Genomic DNA, 20,016 nt, shown 5'->3' with positions numbered 1-20,016 from the left:
TTGTTGTTGTAAGCTGTGTGGTTTTTACTTATCTATTTATGTTTTTATTTCTTGTTCATTTTGTTGCTGTGATTGTTATAAAAACACAAGTAACAATTTTGAATATTATAATAATTGTCATTTTTTTATTTCATCATTCTTCAAAATCAAAATTGCAGCAAAATTTTTTCTTAAATTTACATACAAAAAATGAATTAATATGAACTTAGCCCCCCCCCCCCCTTTTTTTATTGGACCATATAAGAAATTGAATTGAAAATAAGGAAATAAACAGCGAAATTAAAGTTAAAAGTATACTCTCCCCCCCCCCCCCCCTTTTTCAAAAAAGATGCTACGTTCCTGATCATGACCGACTTGTACTAAAATATAATCGATTTATTTACAGTATTAGAGACTCTGGACAGAATAAGATATATTTATAAACAATATCAAAGAAAATGATATGACTAAGTCCAACGTAATAAAAGATGAAAGATGAGGACGGGTGGGGGGGGGGGGGGGGGTACATGAATTAACTTGCGGGCTCGAGGTTCCGTATCAATAGTCATGTGACCTCATGCACCAGACGATGTAAACAAAGTTGAAAGTACACGAATGCAGAATGAATTGAACGATATTACATAATTACTTCCTTTTCTTAACTTGATGATACCCAAAACATTTGCAAGATTGCCTTATTAGGGTATGTAACTGTTAATGTCCTTGATAGGTTTTGACGAAAACAGAGAAAAGAACGACGAAAAGAAACTGCACTAATTAACCGTCAAAGTTTGACTCGAACGGGTGAAAGGTGATTGATCGTGCATGATGACGTGTTTGTTTTGTACACATTAGCGTGGTATCGGATGTTTAATATTGAAAGGTTGAAAATTCTACGAGATCATTCACAAACAACTCCTGTTTATTTCAGATTTGTTCATGCATCATCTTTGTACAGAAAATAGGTTAATAGTAGAATTTATTTGATATTCTCCACCATGGAACCTATTATATGGATTCCAGTTATTTTGGCTGGAATGAGCACATGGCTGTATGTATTGTCAACCAATATACCAGAGTTAGCAGCAAACAGTACTCTTAAGTAAGTTGTTAATTTTTAAATTTTTTTTTACACATGTAATATCAAGCTGCATTGATACATTGCCAGAGAAAATCTGCATTAGCATTACGTTATTTATACTATAAAGGAAAAAAAAAACGAACTCTATAGAGGTACATGCTGAAGAAGTGATTAACGTTACGATAAATATGTCCTTGGTCTAATTAGTTAATGTTTGTAAAAATTATTATGGCATGATTTTTTTTATTCGTAACAGAGGTGAACTGAAGTTCCCTACATCATTAGAGGACATCAAATCTGTTTCGGACCTGTTGATGATGTACAAAGATGAACATTTTCTGTATGTGCTCGTGTTATTCTGCAGTGCCTATATCTACAAACAAACATTTGCAATTCCTGGTTCAGTTTTCATGGTAAGAACATGAATAATGATTATTTTAATTGATCTATCTCTGTTGTAATCCCAATAGGTAATTCAAAAGTACAATGAAAGTCTTGATATATAGGTGGTTTCAGATTTTATTGTAAATTTCTGAACTATTCTTTTCAATACTATAGTACATATCACAAGCAGTTCATATCTTTTATCAGCAAGTTCCTAAATGTAGCCCAGCATTGCAAAACACATTTCATTCTATCATCTTCGCTAGCCAAAGGTTTACAATCCACTCTACTTCTCAACAAACCTTGGCAGATTTAGCCAACAAAATTGAAACTTGTAGAGAAGAGTGGATCGTAAACCCTTGGCTAGCAAAGATTCGCAGCATTCTGTATGTTAAATATTTTTATAAACAAAGGGAATAGTGACTTTCATGGGCTATATTTACAGTATGTGCTTGTAGTTATCATTTCTTATACCACTAAAGTATTTGATAAATTTTGTAGAACCTTTTGGCTGGTGCCCTGTTTGGAGTGTGGAAATCTTTCCCTCTGGTTTGTTTCCTGACTGCTACAGGGGCCACGTGTTGCTACAATCTGTCAAAATACTTTGGCAAACAATACGTTATCCGTTACTTTCCAGAAAAAGTCAAATTCATGCAAGAAAAGGTAAACTCCCTCAAAATTAAAAAAAAACCACATTACTGAATATGGTTTTCTGCACTTAAACATGGAAAGGTTTTAACAATTACCCGGTACAATCTCGAAAAAGCAATGCGTGTTTCATTTACCTTAACAGTTCCCAAACCTAAACTGAGAGTATATATATGATCCATTTTCAGGTGGAAAACAACTATGACAGTTTGTTCTTCTTCCTTTTGTTCCTGAGATTTTTCCCAATGTCGCCAAACTGGTTTTTAAATGTATCATCTCCAATACTCAATATTCCGGTGCATATGTTCTTTTTCTCAGTGTTCATTGGTAAGTCTTTATATCTTAATTTTTTTTTGATGCCAGCATAAAGAAATATCCTTTTAAGATATTAATTATACATTTATTGCGTGATTACGAGGGAGATATGAAGATTAATTCCCCTAGTGAAAATCATATTTCCAGAGGGCAACTCCCGTGGGAAATATGATAATCTTCACTTGGGGAATAAATCTTTATACCTCCCTCGCAATCGTGCAATAAATTTTTTATTATACCGAACAACAGGTATAATTTATTCCTTTATACCTAACTATATATTGTTGCATAATCAATCAAAAAACAAAATACATGAGTAATTCAGCTTAATTACTTCCAAAAAAATTTATCTTTTTAACATGAATGAATTAAGTCCTTCACAATTTGATACATTGTAATAGATTTTTATGAATCTTCTTTTTTTTTTTACAGGTTTGATGCCCTATAATTTTATATGTGTCCAGACCGGTAGCATGTTGTCTCAGATCTCTAGTATGGAGGATGTGTTTACATCAGGGACCCTTCTTAAGTTGGCAGCCATTGCTCTGGTAGCCCTTGTGCCAAGTTTTATCATGAAGAAACTGAAGAACAACAAACTCAAAGCAGTGTGAACAAAATTGATAATACGGTGCAAAAACTGTGTTAAAACTTTTATTGCAAATTAATAAAATTTGAAGTTGATCAAGATATTTTATATCAAGTGAATTGTGGCCACATTGTTTAAGAGTTATCTCTCCTTTGTCATTTGCCTAATAATGCCATGCCATGATCACATGATGTATTTCATGTGTAAGCCTCGTACACAAAACAGAATATAGCAAAATTAATCCATATAAACATACAATCATGTATTGAATTATGAAGTTAAGTATAAGTTTTATCCCATTTTGAGAAGATCCCAGTAATATTTTGTCTCCAGAGAGTCCTCCATTAGGATCAAATTTCACGAAGAAGCACACATACCGGTACACTTGTTGTAATTTGCATACCGGTATGAGACTATTTTTGTGATATATTTGCGCTCTTACTTACATGTAATATTAGTTATACGAATGTGAATGAAAAATCTCCATTAAAAATTGTAGGCGCCAATAATTACTGTATATACATACTTCATGTGCATGTGTTACATTGACGAGGGTGTACTGAGTAGAATATACATGTGTCAACGACGTAGAAAATATGTCTCACGTGTGCTTGCATGATCTTATCATGATTGAGAGACATTGGATGCTCATATAAAGTCAGACAGCTTGAAAGGGTGTCTGGTATTATAAATAAGCCCAAGGTCAAAGTGGTTCATATAAGATGATTTATATGAATACAAACTTTTATATATATTTATATATATTTTTTGATTATTAAAACAGGCATCAAATATTAGGTTTCCCGGTCTCTGACAGACATAAGCTTTCAAATTATTTACTTATTCATTTGGTGCAGAAAAATGTCCCTCGTGCAGGTTGGTGCATTTAAGGATGCTCTGTGGTCAACAGATTAACCATTAGATCTTTTTAAAACTTTGAAATATGGTTTGTTGAACAAAGCATTTTTGAAAGTAAAGGCTATATATTTTTCCTTTTAAATTTGTTCATTTTTCTGTATTTTCATATACATGTATAGGAAGCTCTTTTCTAAAGAAGATCAATACAGTCTAAAAATGGCCACGATCGTCAAGCCCTAGCTGTTAAGTAAAAAGTTCAGATAGCCGAGCCTGAGTTTCTGGCTGTTTGAGCAATTTGAAGCTTATTTCGCGCTACCATGCACAGTTTGAAATAATCGTATTAGCATGTCTATCGCATGGAAGTACTGGAATGGTTAATATTCATCTGAATGTCCGAATGACCAAATTGAATGTTTTTGTTTCAATTTTAAAATTTTGCGCTATTTGAACTACGCGGAGGAACAAACTGAAAGTAATCTTTTGAACGTCATAACGGAAAGTTGTCAGACAGACATCTTCTTTTATGGAATTAAAAAGCAATGCATGAAAAATAGTTATTCATAATATAATCGTGTGGGATAGTGAAATTCCACTTTGGGGCCAAGGTTCACGGTCTAAGACTCAGCAAAGACCTAAATCATCATTCTATGGGAAGTGGTAAAAAATGAAGAGAACACTATCAGTCACGTAAAATCGTTTTGAAACCGGGACGGGGTTGGACAAGACGGTCATGCGTTAGCGGGTTATGTATTTTTTTCTGCATATGTCATTTTATTTTCTTCCTTTGATAACAGAATTATTTTTTTCAGTTATTTAAAATATGGCTATTTACATTTACACTGTCGCCATACTTGTAATACAGATGTCTGTGTTATGTGGGAGTTCCTAGTCTACGCAGAATGTCATTGAAAATAGATGTACCTAAATAATATATTCATGATTAAGAGGAAGTTGAAGGAACGCTTCGTTCATTTTTAATTTTGGCTTAAAACGTTATTGTCAAGCAAATGTCATTGCATTCAATAAATTCAAATCTATTAGTGACTAGACAGTTAACTATGAGAAGACCCCTCCTTCATCAAATCGGAGTTTGTCACGTACGGTCCAAATTCCAAGTTTTTGTGAAAACTGCTCTTTTCTGATGACAGGAGATATAATTAAGAAATAAGAAAACCATTCTTTTGGTAACATTAGATGATAATTTCGGTCGGCGCGTGGTCAAATCCAATAAAGCCCGAAGGGCTTTATAATAGATTTAATCACGTTCCGACCGAAATAATCATTTCATAATATTTAGAGAATGATTCCTTATTACTTATATTTATATTATTTCCAACATGTACACTTTAAAACAACATTTTAAAACCACTATTTTTTCACGTTGCACATGCTATGTATTACTGCGCGGTGCAGCCAATACCGTTTTTTGGTTATGCTATAGTTAAGACACACCCATTTTGTGTGACTCATCTTTTATGAAGTTACTGGGTTATATGCTTCAAATCTGATTCGTAATGTTATCACAGACAAAGACAGGTGAAAATGTAAATATTTGTGACACATACTGTTGCCAGTGAAATTACAACAACCAGCTGAACCAGTTACTGCGAAAAACTACAGAGTAAAAATGTAACATAAGAACATATCATAACACATCATAACGTCATAACACATAGCATCATAACACATAACATATCATAATAAAATCTTTAAAAAAAATGAAACTCCTATAAACTTTCCTTTTTTTAACGTAGATTATGCGCAAACATAATATTTATGAGACCTGAAATTCTCAGTTCAGAAGACTTCAAAAACACAGAGGCAAAAATTGGGTACTTTAAAAGACTTTAAAAGAATACGAGGGGCGTTCAATAAATAATGTCATCGTTGTTGCAAAAATAACACAATAAGATATTTTTATTTTTTTTTAAATTGTTACTTTCAAAATACCCTCCATAACAGACACACATAATTTCAACCGATGTACTCAAGCTTTTAATGCATTCATATAATGTTTTTTGGGGGGTTGGGGGGGGGGGGTATGTATCGATTAATGGCGGAGCCCAAAGCATTCCATAAAGCATATTTTCTTCCTGACAAGTGCTTTTTAAATTTAGAAAAAAAAAAAAGTTGGGTGAGTAGAGAGGATTGGGCAAATAATGAACCTTTTCTTTTTCCAAACAGGATCTTACAGTCTTGGATTTATGTGCTGGGGCGTTGTCATGAAGAAGTCGAATAATGCGAATTCCACTTTGGTCTCTTCTTATTTTGGGAATGTTTCTTAACTTTCTTTAGCACATACTTTTTGTATACATGTCTGGTGATTGACTGATTTGGAATAGCAACTTGAAATATAGGACCTTTACTATCAAAGAAAATTACGTATATAATACTTTCTTTGTACTTTGCCATCATTTTGCTTTAACAGGCGTTTTGCCTTTTTAGTCAAACACATCTGGTTATCAATTTTCTTTTGAGGTTCAAAAAAGGTATCCATGTTTGATCCCATGTAACAATTACCAATAAACGTCGTCCATTGAAATTTTTGTAGATTTAAGTAGTTTTCTAGACATTTCAACCCGCAATCATTTTAAATTTGTTTTTCTCTTAACAGATGGGTTATCCATCTTGCACTAACCTTTCGAAGGCCAAGGTGTTTCTTTTAAATTGTAAATACTGTCCCCGATGAAAATGCCCACTAAATTTGCTACTTGTTTAATGGTTAATCGGCCATCATAAATAGTGATATACTTAGGTTATTTTGCAACTATTGCATCCGTTGAAGCCATACGAGGTGCTTCGAAACGTGCTTATCCTTAAGGGCTGTTTGATCAGTTTTGATTTTGCTGACCCACGTGTTAACTTGTCTCAATGACATACACGTGTTTCCTTTAATACTCATCACAAAGTTCTTTGAAAATTTCTTCCGGTCTTTACCTAATCTGGTATGCTTTTATATATTAGCCTCTAATTTCAGCCTTATTGGATGATAACGTGCCAGTCATATTTTCATACAAGGGGTTATAAAGGAATATTTGATGATAAAACGTGGTCAGATGAACGGCCATAAATAGAATATGAACCAAATCATGCGTGAAAAGAAATTCAAAAGTAAATTGAACCCTGTATTTTATGAAATCGGATTAGTTACATTATAAATTGAACGCACATTGTCTTTTAGAATATCTAAGGATATATATAAGTTTTAAATTTTATCTTGAAAGAATACACAGAAGGTGAATAGCTGTACTGTCATGGCTTTATTATTAAAAAGTATGATAAAATTATTACATAAATAAGCACAGTTAATTAAACACAGTTGATAACAGATTACACAAAATATACAAGCAATTCAGAGATTACAATGCAAATGTCAAAACAATGGATGGCGCCGATCCTCAACTGGCATTTGGAAGACAGGTGCATATACATAATAGTTAGTTTTCTTTGGGTTATTATTTTTTATTCTAATGTTTCAATTCAACTTTTATATTCAACATTTAAATAACAGTTTTATTTTCTTGCAAAACATTAAGCTTTTTATAGATAAACAAAGGTGTGGCCGATAATTACGATAGTGCCAATGTGACATTTTTTGCACCCGTCTGAGTAGCTTGTATCGAATTTCAAATATGCTATATGAAAGACCATTGCTTAAAGAGTTTTTAACTACCTTTATTATCTAATTGACCGTATCTCACCTGTCAGGTGAGATACTTATCTTTAAAAAATGATTCCTTACAGGAAAATAATTTTTACCATAGGAAAAACATATTTCCCATTGTATATAAAAGATTTTAAACTTTTATAGGCTTAGAATAAAACTCCCATAGGATTTTATAATCATATACGAAATCTTAATTTCCTTTAGGAAAATACCTGTCTGAATCAAATTCCTGCAGGAAATACTTTTCTCTTATAGAAAATATATTCCGTCGCCTTTGGGAATAATAATTTTCCTTTAGCATATTTATTTTTAAAGGTAAATATCATGTCAGGTAAGACACACTAAAACACACAGTTTATATACTCTCTAGACAATGGTCTATCATTTGATATCAATGGATTTTTACAAAACCGTATCCTGGCATCCGACACAATTTTAAACAAATATGTTAGTTTAAATAATTATGTTAACATAAAAATCGGGTATCTATAAGTAGACGCTATGTGTTATTGTGTTCGTATACATTAATATGAATTTAAATTCATTAACAATATCCCCCTCTTAAACCGATTGTAGTTGAAACAGAAATTGGACTGGAGACTGAAATCTACTCGATCCTTTAAAAAGACTTGTCTGCGAATTTTTTACTTTATAATCTGTAGATGCCGCATTTAACGCTATTTTAATCTTTTGGAACCCAGACCAAAATATTTTTTTTCAGCTTGATAAGCCGTTTCATCAATGTAATCGATACTTTCTATTTATATCTAATAGCTGCAGAACTGTAGCTCAACGAACAATTTTGGTAGACAGACCGTTAAGATACAGTTCTATCCATACAAAAAACTGTATAATATTATTTATTGCGCACAAACGGTTGTGCAAGGTTTTGGACTTATTAAACTAATTTAGTAATATATACTGTAAAAATATGAAAATAATTTTACCACAGATTTCCTCTTTTCTTGCCTCAAATGTTTTCCTGAACACCCAGACTGACATAGGAAAGAAAAGTATTGGCCTTTACAAAAAAATTGATTATTGATAATAAAAATTTGTAGTTGTCATGTATAAATTTTGATTATCAATAATCTAAATTTTTGAAAAGAACAGTATGTTAATTCACTTTGGGATCAGGAGTCCCTATTTTTACCTGTTAACACACTACACCGTTTTACATTACGAGGATGATGACGGTGTTAAAAAGATATTCAAAGGCAGGTGAAGTAATGACATCTAAAGAAATATGTCTCAGTGATGTTTTCAAATTGGTAAGAAAATATCTAGTACAAATTTGAGGTTGATCTGATTCCCAGTTTGTTGACAACCATTTTAATTCAAGTTGCTGTTAAAAAGTAATTTTGACAGAGTTCGAATTGGTTGATGGTTTTTTTATGTAAGAATGAAGTGGACTTTTCTTGGATTTTTTTTTTTATCGATTTAAACATAAGCTACTCTGAGGACACTAAGTCCGCGGACTTTTAGGGTTTGACCTCACACTTCCAAGAAATTGTTGTTGCTGTTGTCATGTTAATCACATCCAGTCATTAGCTGGGTTTTTTTCAGATGCAACGTTCTGATTAACGATAGCAATATTTTACGTATTTTACCAATTTTTTTTTTAATTAAAAAATATTGATTAAATGATTCAGCAATAATTGTACATCTGAACATTTGTGTGCGTTTTCAATTATCATTGCCAAAAATATTAGGGGTTGCATATTTTTTTTACAACGCTAGTTATTTAACCTTTTATATCCACAGGAATTACCATTATCTAGACAAACAAACGTGTTGTTTTTAAAAGGATGTACGCCAACTCATTAAAACAGAGTACAAAATAGTCAAAAGCTATTCATGTTTATTGTTTTTGAAATGTTAGCGAGTGTGAAAATCCTTATCGATTTTGAAATTTGTTTTATTAACAAGAAATCGTATTAATATTCACTGAACAAGTGCAAAAAGGCAGCAAGTTTAGTAAACAGCAGTACAAGTCAATGTACTTTTTATGAAATTTGGCTACAGAAAAAATTGAACACTTTTATAAAATATGTATCAAGAATGCTGGATGATATTTAGACCAATATAATTTCTTTGAGATAAAGAGCTCTTTATATAGGTATTAGGAATTACTTAATTTTGAATTAAAATCATTTGGAGTTTTGACTTTACCAAATCAGAGTTCACTGCCAAAATATTAAGTACTTAATTAAAGCAGTTTGAGCTGCAATTTTCATGCTGAATTTATTTTTTTTTACTAAAATGTTATTTTCTACTAAATTTACAAAAAATATCATAGTTTATTAATTTCTTTTGCCATATTTTTGTTGGAAAAGCCGTTGAGAAGCCATTATTTGAGCAAAATTGAATTATTGTTCAATTGTACAAAAATTGATCTGCTATATATGCCTTAGAAGAGAAATCTTTCTTCTGACAAAAAATAATGTTTTTCCAAGTCTTATTTAATGTCATAAAAGTTTAAGCTATATGCAGACTTATCTATCAGGAGGTTTTTGCAGCAAAATATAATTCTAAATGATATACCTCCTATTGCTTTAAATTTTAAATCAAAATCATCTGGAGTTTTTGCCTTTACCAAATCACAGTTCATTGCCAAAAATATCAAGTACTCTAAGTAAACTTTTAACGTATATCTGATGAGTAATTTGTTTACAATCCAGCCTCTCAAAACATTTAAGAGTTAATAGAATGCATATGGTATGCATATCATTGAAATAATAGTTATAACAACAGATTCAACAAATATACACAAGAAAACACAAAAATGCAAAAATATATAAAACCCAATCACAAAATATATCAGTCGCGAAAGGAGTAGTCACTTAGCACACTGCTTTTGTCTCGTTATTGATATCAAATTTGAAATTAAAGCTAAAACTAAATTTTGTCTGTACGTAGGTTCATAAGTTAATAACCAAGTCTGCTAGTGCTTTCTGAAGATAATCAATCGTTGCTCGCTAGTTGAAAAATTCAATCTAGAGAAACAAAAAGCTAGCAAAATTTATCACTGCATTACATACAACTAAAGCACTACAAGTATGCTTCTTCTTTTTTTCTCTGTCTTTCTTCACTTTCTCTGTAATTGCTGATTTGTATTGGTTAAATTAATTGTATTCATTTGAAATTATCTCAGTCATGAGGAAATAAAGTATGAATGAATGAATGAATCTGAGATAATCACTTACCAACATGCGGGAAACGATTAGTTTAAATATGTATTTGCCAGAACAATCTGCATGTTTGTATATGATAATGATAACAATAATCACAATTATGTTAGAAAAAATAATCAAAATGATAATCAAAATCATTTAAATAAAATTAAAGAAAAATTATATGACCCTAAACACTATTTCGCCACTTCTTCTAGCTAGGTAACAGTTCTAAAATCGGGATCTCAATCCAAAAAAAAAGGCTAAAATAAGAAAAAAAGATCTACTCAAGAAAGTTTTTAAGAAAAATAAATAAATAACGCATTAGTTACAGTATTTGTGAAATCGAATACAAACTTCGCTTTGCACAGATATCTTGACATAGCTAAATTGTAGTAGTTATAGGGAAGGATATACATAATAGTATAGAAGCTCATCTTCCAAAGATCATTTTGTATTTTTCTTGAATTCATATTTTCGTAAGTTCTATGACAGACACAGCGACATTGTCAACATATACAATCTTCCTGTGGCTCGCATGCTGACTAACGTTTTTCATAATTAATTGTCACCTAATTGTCTTTGGATTTTTCTGCTTTTCCCGATTTCGACAAAGAGCGGTCAGCAGAGGGTGCTCATTCCTCCATGGCACCTTATCCTACCCCTAAATTTTTAGAAGTCTGTGTTTGCTATGGTCCTGATTGTATTTTCCCTTTGGACTTTTGATTTTGAACACTGTTCGTTATCATTACATGTCATTCCATCTTAAATTAATAAAGAATTATAACAGTTTTATATTTACACTAAACCTTTTTATACGTTTAATTGAGGCGAAAGATTTCCATTATTGTTCACTTTGTTACGGCGATATCAGAAATGAATAATCCAAGCATCATTCTTCGGAGTTTGCTTCCTTACCTGAAACAAATCATCTCATTTTTTAATGGTAATTTGAAACTAAATGTCTTTCATTAATTATTTTGTTTTCAGTTTTATCTTTTCCTTTAAAATTTTAAGCCCACATAACATATTTACATTCACTGCTGATCTTCTGTAGACAATGCTGTTAAGAGATTCTCCAACTCCTTCCTTGCATTGTCTATGTTTTGTTGGTTTTCTGCCACTATGGTAACGTTTCCAGCCGTGATACAACCCCTGGTCAGTGAGATGAGTGCTGATAGGGACTCTCCACAACGACGATTCCCGTATTCTCGTCGGTAAGACTTAAACGATATGGGTTTAATACATTTCACTATGAAAAGTATACAATTAGAAAGGACACAAGTTTAAATAACTTAAAAAGTCCATTTCCGAAAAATACTACCGTTTACAGGGTTATTTTCACTCCGTGATTTTTTTTTTTCGCCATTTATGCTTGCAAACGGTTTCGCCCAGATAGTGGAATATATAATGTACAATACCGATCATACCCAACCTAACAGAAAGTAAACCCCAACTAAACCCTGGGTTTACTTTCTGGGTTTACTCTGGGTTTACTTCGGGTTTACTAGAGGGGACCCAGAGTAAACCAAGATTAAACCCAAAATAAACCCAGAGTGGAGAGTAAACCCCGATTAGAAGTACACCCCTGAAAGCAGACGCTAACTGTGTATTCAGAATACACAAGGGACAGAAATTACAGGCAGTAGGATGGTAAAATAAAAGACGGGTCTGCTTCACACTTCAGTGCATACAGTTGACCACAAAGCAATTTCCAAGTAAACCCAAAGTAAACCCAGAGTAAACCCAAAGTAAACCCGAGTGGACCCAAATTTTCAAAAAGGAAACCCAGAGTAAACCCCAAGTAAACCCCAAAAGTAAACCCAGGGTTAAGTCGGGGTTTACTATGGTGTTAGGTTGGGTCTGATCGGTAATGTATATAGATACTCTTTCTAATTTTTAAGGTGGTTCACTTCACCATGAAATATTTTCTCAAATCAGCAGAAAATTACTTGATTATGATAGATATTATAATGGATAAGAAGTATTTAGTCAAATAGGCAAAAATATGCAATTTTAGATGAAAAACTACATTTTCGAAAATTTAATTTAGCAAACATGTACAAAATCTCGATTCGAACTCATCATGATCTGCGGTTCAAAAGCCCAATACTTTAGCCACTGAGCTACGACGATATACAACCAAATCGACGATATAAAACAGTTTTACAAACTATTTTTAAAATCGCCATCTTGTGACGTAGTGTCTTTAAAATTATAAGTCTGGGTGGAGTGAGGTACCTTAATACAATGATACAAAATACAAAAATTGTTTTGAATTCGCCCAGTCTTAAATTTACCCGCTGACCACGAGGGCGGCGAAAGGGGCGAAAAATGGGGAGAATATTTCCCTGCATACAGTACTATTGTCAAGTAACTTTTTAGTTGATGAAAACTGATTATTCTTAAAACCAGTTGTCTCTTCTGTTGAAAATGTAGACTTGGAAATGTCAATACCATCTATAAGATAGTATTCATTTTGATTAAGTTGATTTAAAACTAAGCTTAGCATAGATTTTACTTGTTTTTGTTATCGAAATCATATTTTCATTAACTCATCGACATCGTAGAATAGGTTTAACAAGACATCACCAATACTTGAATGTAATGCTTGAAAATAAAATGAAGTAAGTGTGTTTACACCTAAGATATTACAATCAAAATTCTTGTTTTTGTTAAACAAATTATTTTACAAAAAGTATGTACACTATGCAATACTACGAAGTCTGTATTTGACTATTGATACATGTACATGTACCTCTTCTACGATTCTACGTGCTCCTTGAAAAAGAACTATGCCAATATTTTCTAGTAACGGACTAGTATCAAGGTATTCCACGATGGCATCAAATAGTCCCTTTGCTGACGAAGCTCCGGAATAATCATAGACACCGGTACCCAGTGCTGGGAAGGATATGGATGTGTAACCATCCCTCACTGCTTTCTCCAAGCACATCTTGGTCATTTTCCGTACTTCCTTTTATATTTTTTGATCCCGGAAATGAAAAAAAATTAAAATACATCTTTGATTAAACTAGCAAGATGAATTACTAACCTGAGTTCTGTATCAGACAAAAAGCAGTATGTGTGGATAGATCTTTAACAAGTTACCTCCTCTTGGTTTGATGGTGTTTCATGCAAACAAGCATGATACACAGCTTTGCATCGAAGATTTCCACTAGTTTCTGTTACAGCAATTTCACCATATTTCATACTGCCGCTTGTTTTCTGTACCAGTTTTTCCTGTAAACCAGAACCTCCTTTCTCAAATATGGCTCCAGCAACTGTCGATGATCCAACAGAGGAAGTAGTATTCTTGTGCACCGAGTTCACTATTACATCAACCTATAATCATGCAAGATAGATTCATGGATAGCTAGTACTATTAACTCTAATATAACATTGACAAGAACAATAAAACAAACAAACACACACGCCACGAATAACATATTATACTCGGTTGAATAATCTATAATTTTTTTTATGAATTTAAAGATGTTATTTTTCCCATTGGCAGTAAGTTTATGCAATTCAAAAAAAATCTTGTTGAAGTGTTTAATTTGTTTGTTTTTTTTTAAATTAAACAAATTTTACAAAAAATCAAGTTGCAACCTACCTCTTCATTTGCTATGTTTCCAATTTTGATGGCAATCTTGCAATTGCTTTTAACATTAATAACACTCTGTGTCCTTTTCCCTACTTCTTGAAGTTTTCGTTTTGCTCCTGGGTTCGACAAATGATTCATAACTGCCTCCGACGCTGCGGTAAACGTTGTTCTAGAGAATTTTCTATCATCAATTGTATTTTTTAACATTTCTTGACATGACTGAATACCAATGATTGTCCCTTGCACATGAACTCCATCATCTTCCAGAGATACAGACATCAATTCATCTTTCCTTGATTCCATCATTTCTATTAATTCTTCTTTTTTCACAGTTAGACACATTTGTTTTGTGTCTTCTCTACATTTCCATTCGATTATCTTTAAATGAATTTTCTCTTTAAGAAAATCGTCTATAAAGATTTGTACTTGATCTTTGACATGTGGTATACAAGTGGCTACCAAATCGTTGCCAATAACTGATACTATGCTTTGTTTTTTTGTGTTAGTTTGAAGAACGATGTTCTTGTTCTTTACCCATTCATCTGAAAGGAAAATAGTCTTCTCCATGTTGCTTAGATTTCGTTTGATTTCCACAAACAAGGCATTTTCTAGATAACTTCTGAAACTGTCAACCTCCTTTGTTACAGACGCAACGTAAAGCATACTTGTATCTTCGACAATCAGATAACAACAGTCTCGTCTCTTGATTTCACCCCGAAGATGACGAAAAACCCTTTTTTCTTTTAACAACAAATTTTCGTTTTTATTGAGTTGCCTGCTCCAGAAATGTTTGTCATACGTCTCAAGTCGTTGCCGAACTCCTCGCATAGCGTTCACGACATCTTCTTTAAGCCCGCGAAAAATCGCACTGCATGACCCATTTGTTTCTGAAAGGGCTTTGCCTTCTAAATCTATATCAACTGAAAACTTCCTCTTGATTAGAGAATAAGTGGTTTTTAAGTAAAGAAACTGTTCATCGCCTAAGTTCATTAAATCTCTTATCACTTCATCGTGCAGAACAGAAGTCAAAATACCATCTCTAAAATAAGCAATATCCTCATCGTGTCCAACGACTGACATTTTAGTTTCAGAAAAGAAAATAGAGACTTTGTTTTTCAACCCATCTAAAAACTTTTTAAACTTTGAATCGGCAAATGAAAATTTAATTTCTTCAAGACCATGTTCCTCTTTTTTCAAATGTTCCTGACAGAATTTATGTATATTTTTGTATATTTCTTCTAGCTCTTCGATCCCAAGAGTCTTTTCTTTGAAAACAACCCTCGCAACGCTGACATTATTTGGAATCCTTTCCAAATTTATTTTTAGATTTTCAAGATGTGTGTTTAGCGCAACGAGACATGTATTATCTGATAAAACATGTGACAGGAATTCAGGATCTAGGCACGTTTCTTCAACATTTTTATCTGGGATTTTTCCGTCAAGACTGTACTGTATTTTGGAGATAGGGGATGATTGACATGTTTGCGACCTTTCTTGTGAAGATGACGTTTTTGATAATAGCGACTCAGATATACTTGATCTGCTACTGTATCCTACAACACCATAATTTTCATTCTAACATTATAATCTAAGTTAATCTAATTACGTAATTAAGTTAATTTAATTACTTTGTGTTATTTTCAACAGTTTTTCCTAGTTCTCTTGAATAAGAGGTTCAAGTGAGTTTTATCTGATCATCTTTCTTGTTTATCTGTCACTCTGTTTACTTTTACTCAACAATTGCCCACCACTTTCACTTTTTTGAAATTCCATGGAATCTTTCACATTTCGTAGGTTCAAAAGAATGATATGAAAGTAACTCGGTCCCTTAGTAACTCGAACTTGTACTAAGGTAAACTGTAAACTTTATGAATCGAACTTCCTGAATTTTCGTGTAATTAAAATTCCTGTAAGATTCTCCGCCATATTTAATAACATAAATAATCAAAATGTAAACTAGAATAATAAATGAATAAGATACCATTAGTTTTAGAAACAAAATGACATTAATATCATAATCAGATATCATACGCAATGAAACAGACAAAATGCTTTACAGTGTACCTTAGAATCAGCACAATATTATCGTTTTATCTTTATTCGATAAGTTTTTTCGACTACTAAAATTGCAACATTTGGGCAAGGAACTGTTCACAACTTTTGCGGTTGTTTATTCTATAATAATAAGATATTATCTATAAATTCAAATATTATTATTGATTACACATCAATGTGTATTATGTTTGTATTGTTTTATGACAGAAAATTAGAAAAATGCACTTTTGTATATTGATACGAGTAACTAGTAAATCGGTAAAAACGAATGGCCATCAATTAATAACAATTTTACAATCGATTGCCGTCCTTAGTATTTTAGAAAAAAAATGTTAGTAGATGTAGAATACTTACCACTTGTTATTTCATCCAAATCCATTTCTTATATTCCTACTTCAGTTTCTGCATAAATATGTTTGACTTAGTCACATTTTATAAATAAGGACATATTTATCTGATAACAGTATCGTTTCGGTAAATACACACTCGTAATGCCTAGGGTCACTGTAAATATATCCTGGCGATTTTTTTGCTGTTATAAGTGAATATATATTCTTGAGAAAAAATCCTCCTGTCCATATTCAAATGATTTTGTTTCAAAAAATTAAACACATACTTCATAGAGATAAAACTTGAATAACAATTGACATGATATACTGGAATGCCCTTTTGGATTCACATGATTTAATCATGTGACCAACTGACCTCATAATCCATGATTTGTTTATTATATCTATACTTAATAAATTAAGTCATTTCGCCAAAAAACTATGAAACGTCTGCACCACAGTAGCTGCTTACACATTTGGTATTTCACACGTGTGATTTGATGTACGTAAGCTATAATTGAATTTTATCTTTAAAAATTTATTGAGAAATATATTAACAATCTACTTTCATTTTCGATAATTTAGCCCGAAATAGCAAAATTGAGACTTAGGTTGAGGACTCATTTTGACGGATCTAAGTCATGGGGGATTTTGCATCAAAATATTTGTTTCACAGGATGAATGACCATCTTTAAGTCCTTCTTAAAGATAGCTTAAAGGTGTTTAAAGGTAGCTTAAAGACGATCTTTAAGCCACCTTTAAGCTACCTTTAAGCTATAAGTATTGCTTAAAGGTGGTTTAAAGAAAGCGTAAAGGTGGCTTAAAGGCAGCTTAAAGACTATCTTTAAGCCACCTTTAAGCCACCTTTAAGGACAACTTATAGGTCCTTAATGTCCAAACTTCTTTAAGCCACCTTTAAGCCACCTTTAAGCTACCTTTAAGCCACCTTTAAGCTATTTAAAAAAATTTTAATTCAATATTGTGCTTAATTTCCAACAAAATGTATTAACTTTATGAAAGAAAAGGTATTAAAACGGTTTTTGTTCTAGAAAGAAAAATGAAAAAAAAAAACAAAAAAAAAACCGGCCACGGCAAGAATTGAACCCGGGACCCTTAGCTTACTAGCATCACCACACATCCTCTGCGCCACCGCAACTTACATATTTATGAGCGTTTTTATATCCTATATATCAGTGGATATTGAATCACTGTATTGAATGTGTTTACTTGAAAAGATTTTGACAAACCATTCAGTTTGTAACAATCAATTATATCTAATTTATAAATTACATGCATGCATGTATTTAGAATGAAATACGGAACTTGGTCTTCAGTGAACGAAAATATATTATACCTAAATGGAAACCGTTAGGTTCACTATAGTAGGCTTTCTTAGTTAATAAATTTAAACCGAGTAGATATACGTTCATTTAATTTATAGCTATAAAAATGTAAGAAAGAAAATGAAATCATTTCTTTTATTAAATGCATTGATACTATTAGGGTATTTGTTCAATTTCCCGCAATTTCCCGGTTTTCATGATCGCGGCGCCGTTCCAATATGTTTAAATATTTACATGTAATTGTATGTACATGTACATGATTTTTAAACTATCAATTCTATAACAAACAAAATTACCAATTACCGGTGACGTATTTACTGCATGTGGCAATTGCAAATGACTTGTACATGCAATTGTATGATGTGCCAGGCCGGGTATATTTGACATATTTACCCTTATACATATATTTAAATAATCAACCCCTATTTATGATCACCGGTACATTAGTTAATTAGCCTCAAGATTTTACTCTTACATACATGTATCGTTAATTTGTAGACGTAACATCTTTGAAACCCAGAGCTAGGAAATAATACTTTGAAAATGAATTACAAATGTAAATTAACTTTTATTCACTAGAGTTATCGTATACTCGTACATACTAAGATTCAACGCCTTTAGAAACCCTGACGTGCACCTGGGCACACGACACACCTGTTGTGTATATCTTGTATATTCTGTGTTAGTTCCAGGGGTTTTCTTAAGTTGGACAAACAATAGACTTTAATTAGATATACACAAACATGCACCTGGGCACACGACACAACTGCTGTGTATATCTTGTATATTCTGTGTTAGTTCCAGGGGTTTTCTTAAGTTGGACAAACAATAGACTCTAATTAGATATACACAAACGAACAAAACTATGTCTAGACAAACAAAGCAGTAATATCCTGCCCGATATAACAAAGGCAGTTGAGAGTCTTTTCATCTTTAACATGTATCTAGCAGTTAGAAATAATGAAAATTGAAAAAAAAATACAAACCTTAAACCGATTAACAAATTAAATCATGCATTTTTGGTTCATTATCTTTATTTTGTTTAATAACCGGATGAACTGAGAGAGAGAGAGAGAGATTTTTCACCGATTAATTTATAATAGGAAACAAACATACTTTAATTAGTTTTATGCACATATTAAGATACAGAGACTGCGCTCATACCTACAATAATTTTGAAACCCCCAAAAAATTATAAAGAATTTTATAACGGCAATCTGTGTCCATCAGAGCGGTGCTGATGATAGCGATCTGTGTTTAATGGAGCGACGATTAAAACCGCCTGGAACACCCCCCCCCCCCCTTCCTTGGAAATTATATTATCACTCGGATGACCCCCTCCCATCTCTATAAAAGAGCTTTTGCATTTAATATATGTTTTTATTGTTCAGCTTGATCAATATTGACTTAAAGGCCACTTAAAGACAGTGTAAAGGCAGTGTAAAGAGAGCGTAAATGCCACTTAAAGATGCTTAAAGGTGGCTTAAAGGTGGCTTAAAGGTAGCTTAAAGAAGTTTGGACATTAAGGACCTATAAGCACTTGCTTAAAGGTGACTTAAAGGCGGCTTAAAGGTTGTATAGCCTTTAAGCTCCTTTAAGTCACCTTTAAGCCACCTTTAAGGACTTGCTTAAAGATGGTTTTTCGCCCTGTGTTTGTAACGAAATAATATTGAATGATTACGTAAAGGTGAATATATTTACTGGGATACACAAAAATTAAGATTCGACAAATGTTGAATAAATAAAATGTTGCATTTCGTTTTTTGAACGCGAGATTTTAGTTTTGATGGATTGACGCTTGCAAAGACGATCTCGGATGCGTGTTCAACTGAGCGAGCGCTCGCTCTGTTGAATACACATTTTTTTCAAAAGTCTTTTATTTGAAATTCTTATTAAGAACAGTAACAAAAATTATAGAGAAATTTGTCTTCAAGAACAAAATTTGAAATATACATAAGATATAATAAAGACAGCTGTAACAAAAATAGTTA

General features: G+C 32.4%; 2 protein-coding genes across 3 annotated transcripts; one reads left to right on the top strand and one right to left on the bottom strand.

Annotated features, from left to right (window-relative positions):
- The first annotated feature begins 537 nt into the window (after positions 1–537).
- LOC128192809 (transmembrane protein 41A-like) lies at positions 538–3,088 on the top strand. Of its 2 annotated transcripts, none has more exons than XM_052865790.1 (6): positions 538–682; positions 911–1,081; positions 1,317–1,473; positions 1,946–2,107; positions 2,281–2,419; positions 2,840–3,088. In XM_052865790.1, exons 2-6 carry the CDS (start codon positions 978–980, stop codon positions 3,016–3,018), a joined length of 741 nt encoding a protein of 246 aa, XP_052721750.1. In that variant the 5' UTR covers positions 538–682; positions 911–977; the 3' UTR covers positions 3,019–3,088. The 2 variants fall into 2 exon arrangements, with proteins under 2 accessions (XP_052721750.1, XP_052721751.1); XM_052865791.1 differs by having other exon boundaries at positions 555–790.
- Positions 3,089–7,093: 4,005 nt separating this feature from the next.
- LOC128192807 (uncharacterized) lies at positions 7,094–17,007 on the bottom strand. The gene is made up of 6 exons (XM_052865789.1): positions 16,708–17,007; positions 14,308–15,851; positions 13,803–14,036; positions 13,450–13,668; positions 11,727–11,914; positions 7,094–11,609 (listed from the first exon to the last, which is right to left on the bottom strand). Exons 1-5 carry the CDS (start codon positions 16,730–16,732, stop codon positions 11,729–11,731), a joined length of 2,208 nt encoding a protein of 735 aa, XP_052721749.1. The 5' UTR covers positions 16,733–17,007; the 3' UTR covers positions 7,094–11,609; positions 11,727–11,728.
- Positions 17,008–20,016: the final 3,009 nt, after the last annotated feature.

Source organism: Crassostrea angulata, chromosome 7 (assembly GCF_025612915.1).
Source record: "Crassostrea angulata isolate pt1a10 chromosome 7, ASM2561291v2, whole genome shotgun sequence".
Lineage (NCBI taxonomy): Eukaryota > Metazoa > Mollusca > Bivalvia > Ostreida > Ostreidae > Magallana > Magallana angulata.
The sequence above is the reverse complement of the archived record's forward strand: the minus strand, read 5'-3'. Positions and strand labels throughout refer to the sequence as shown.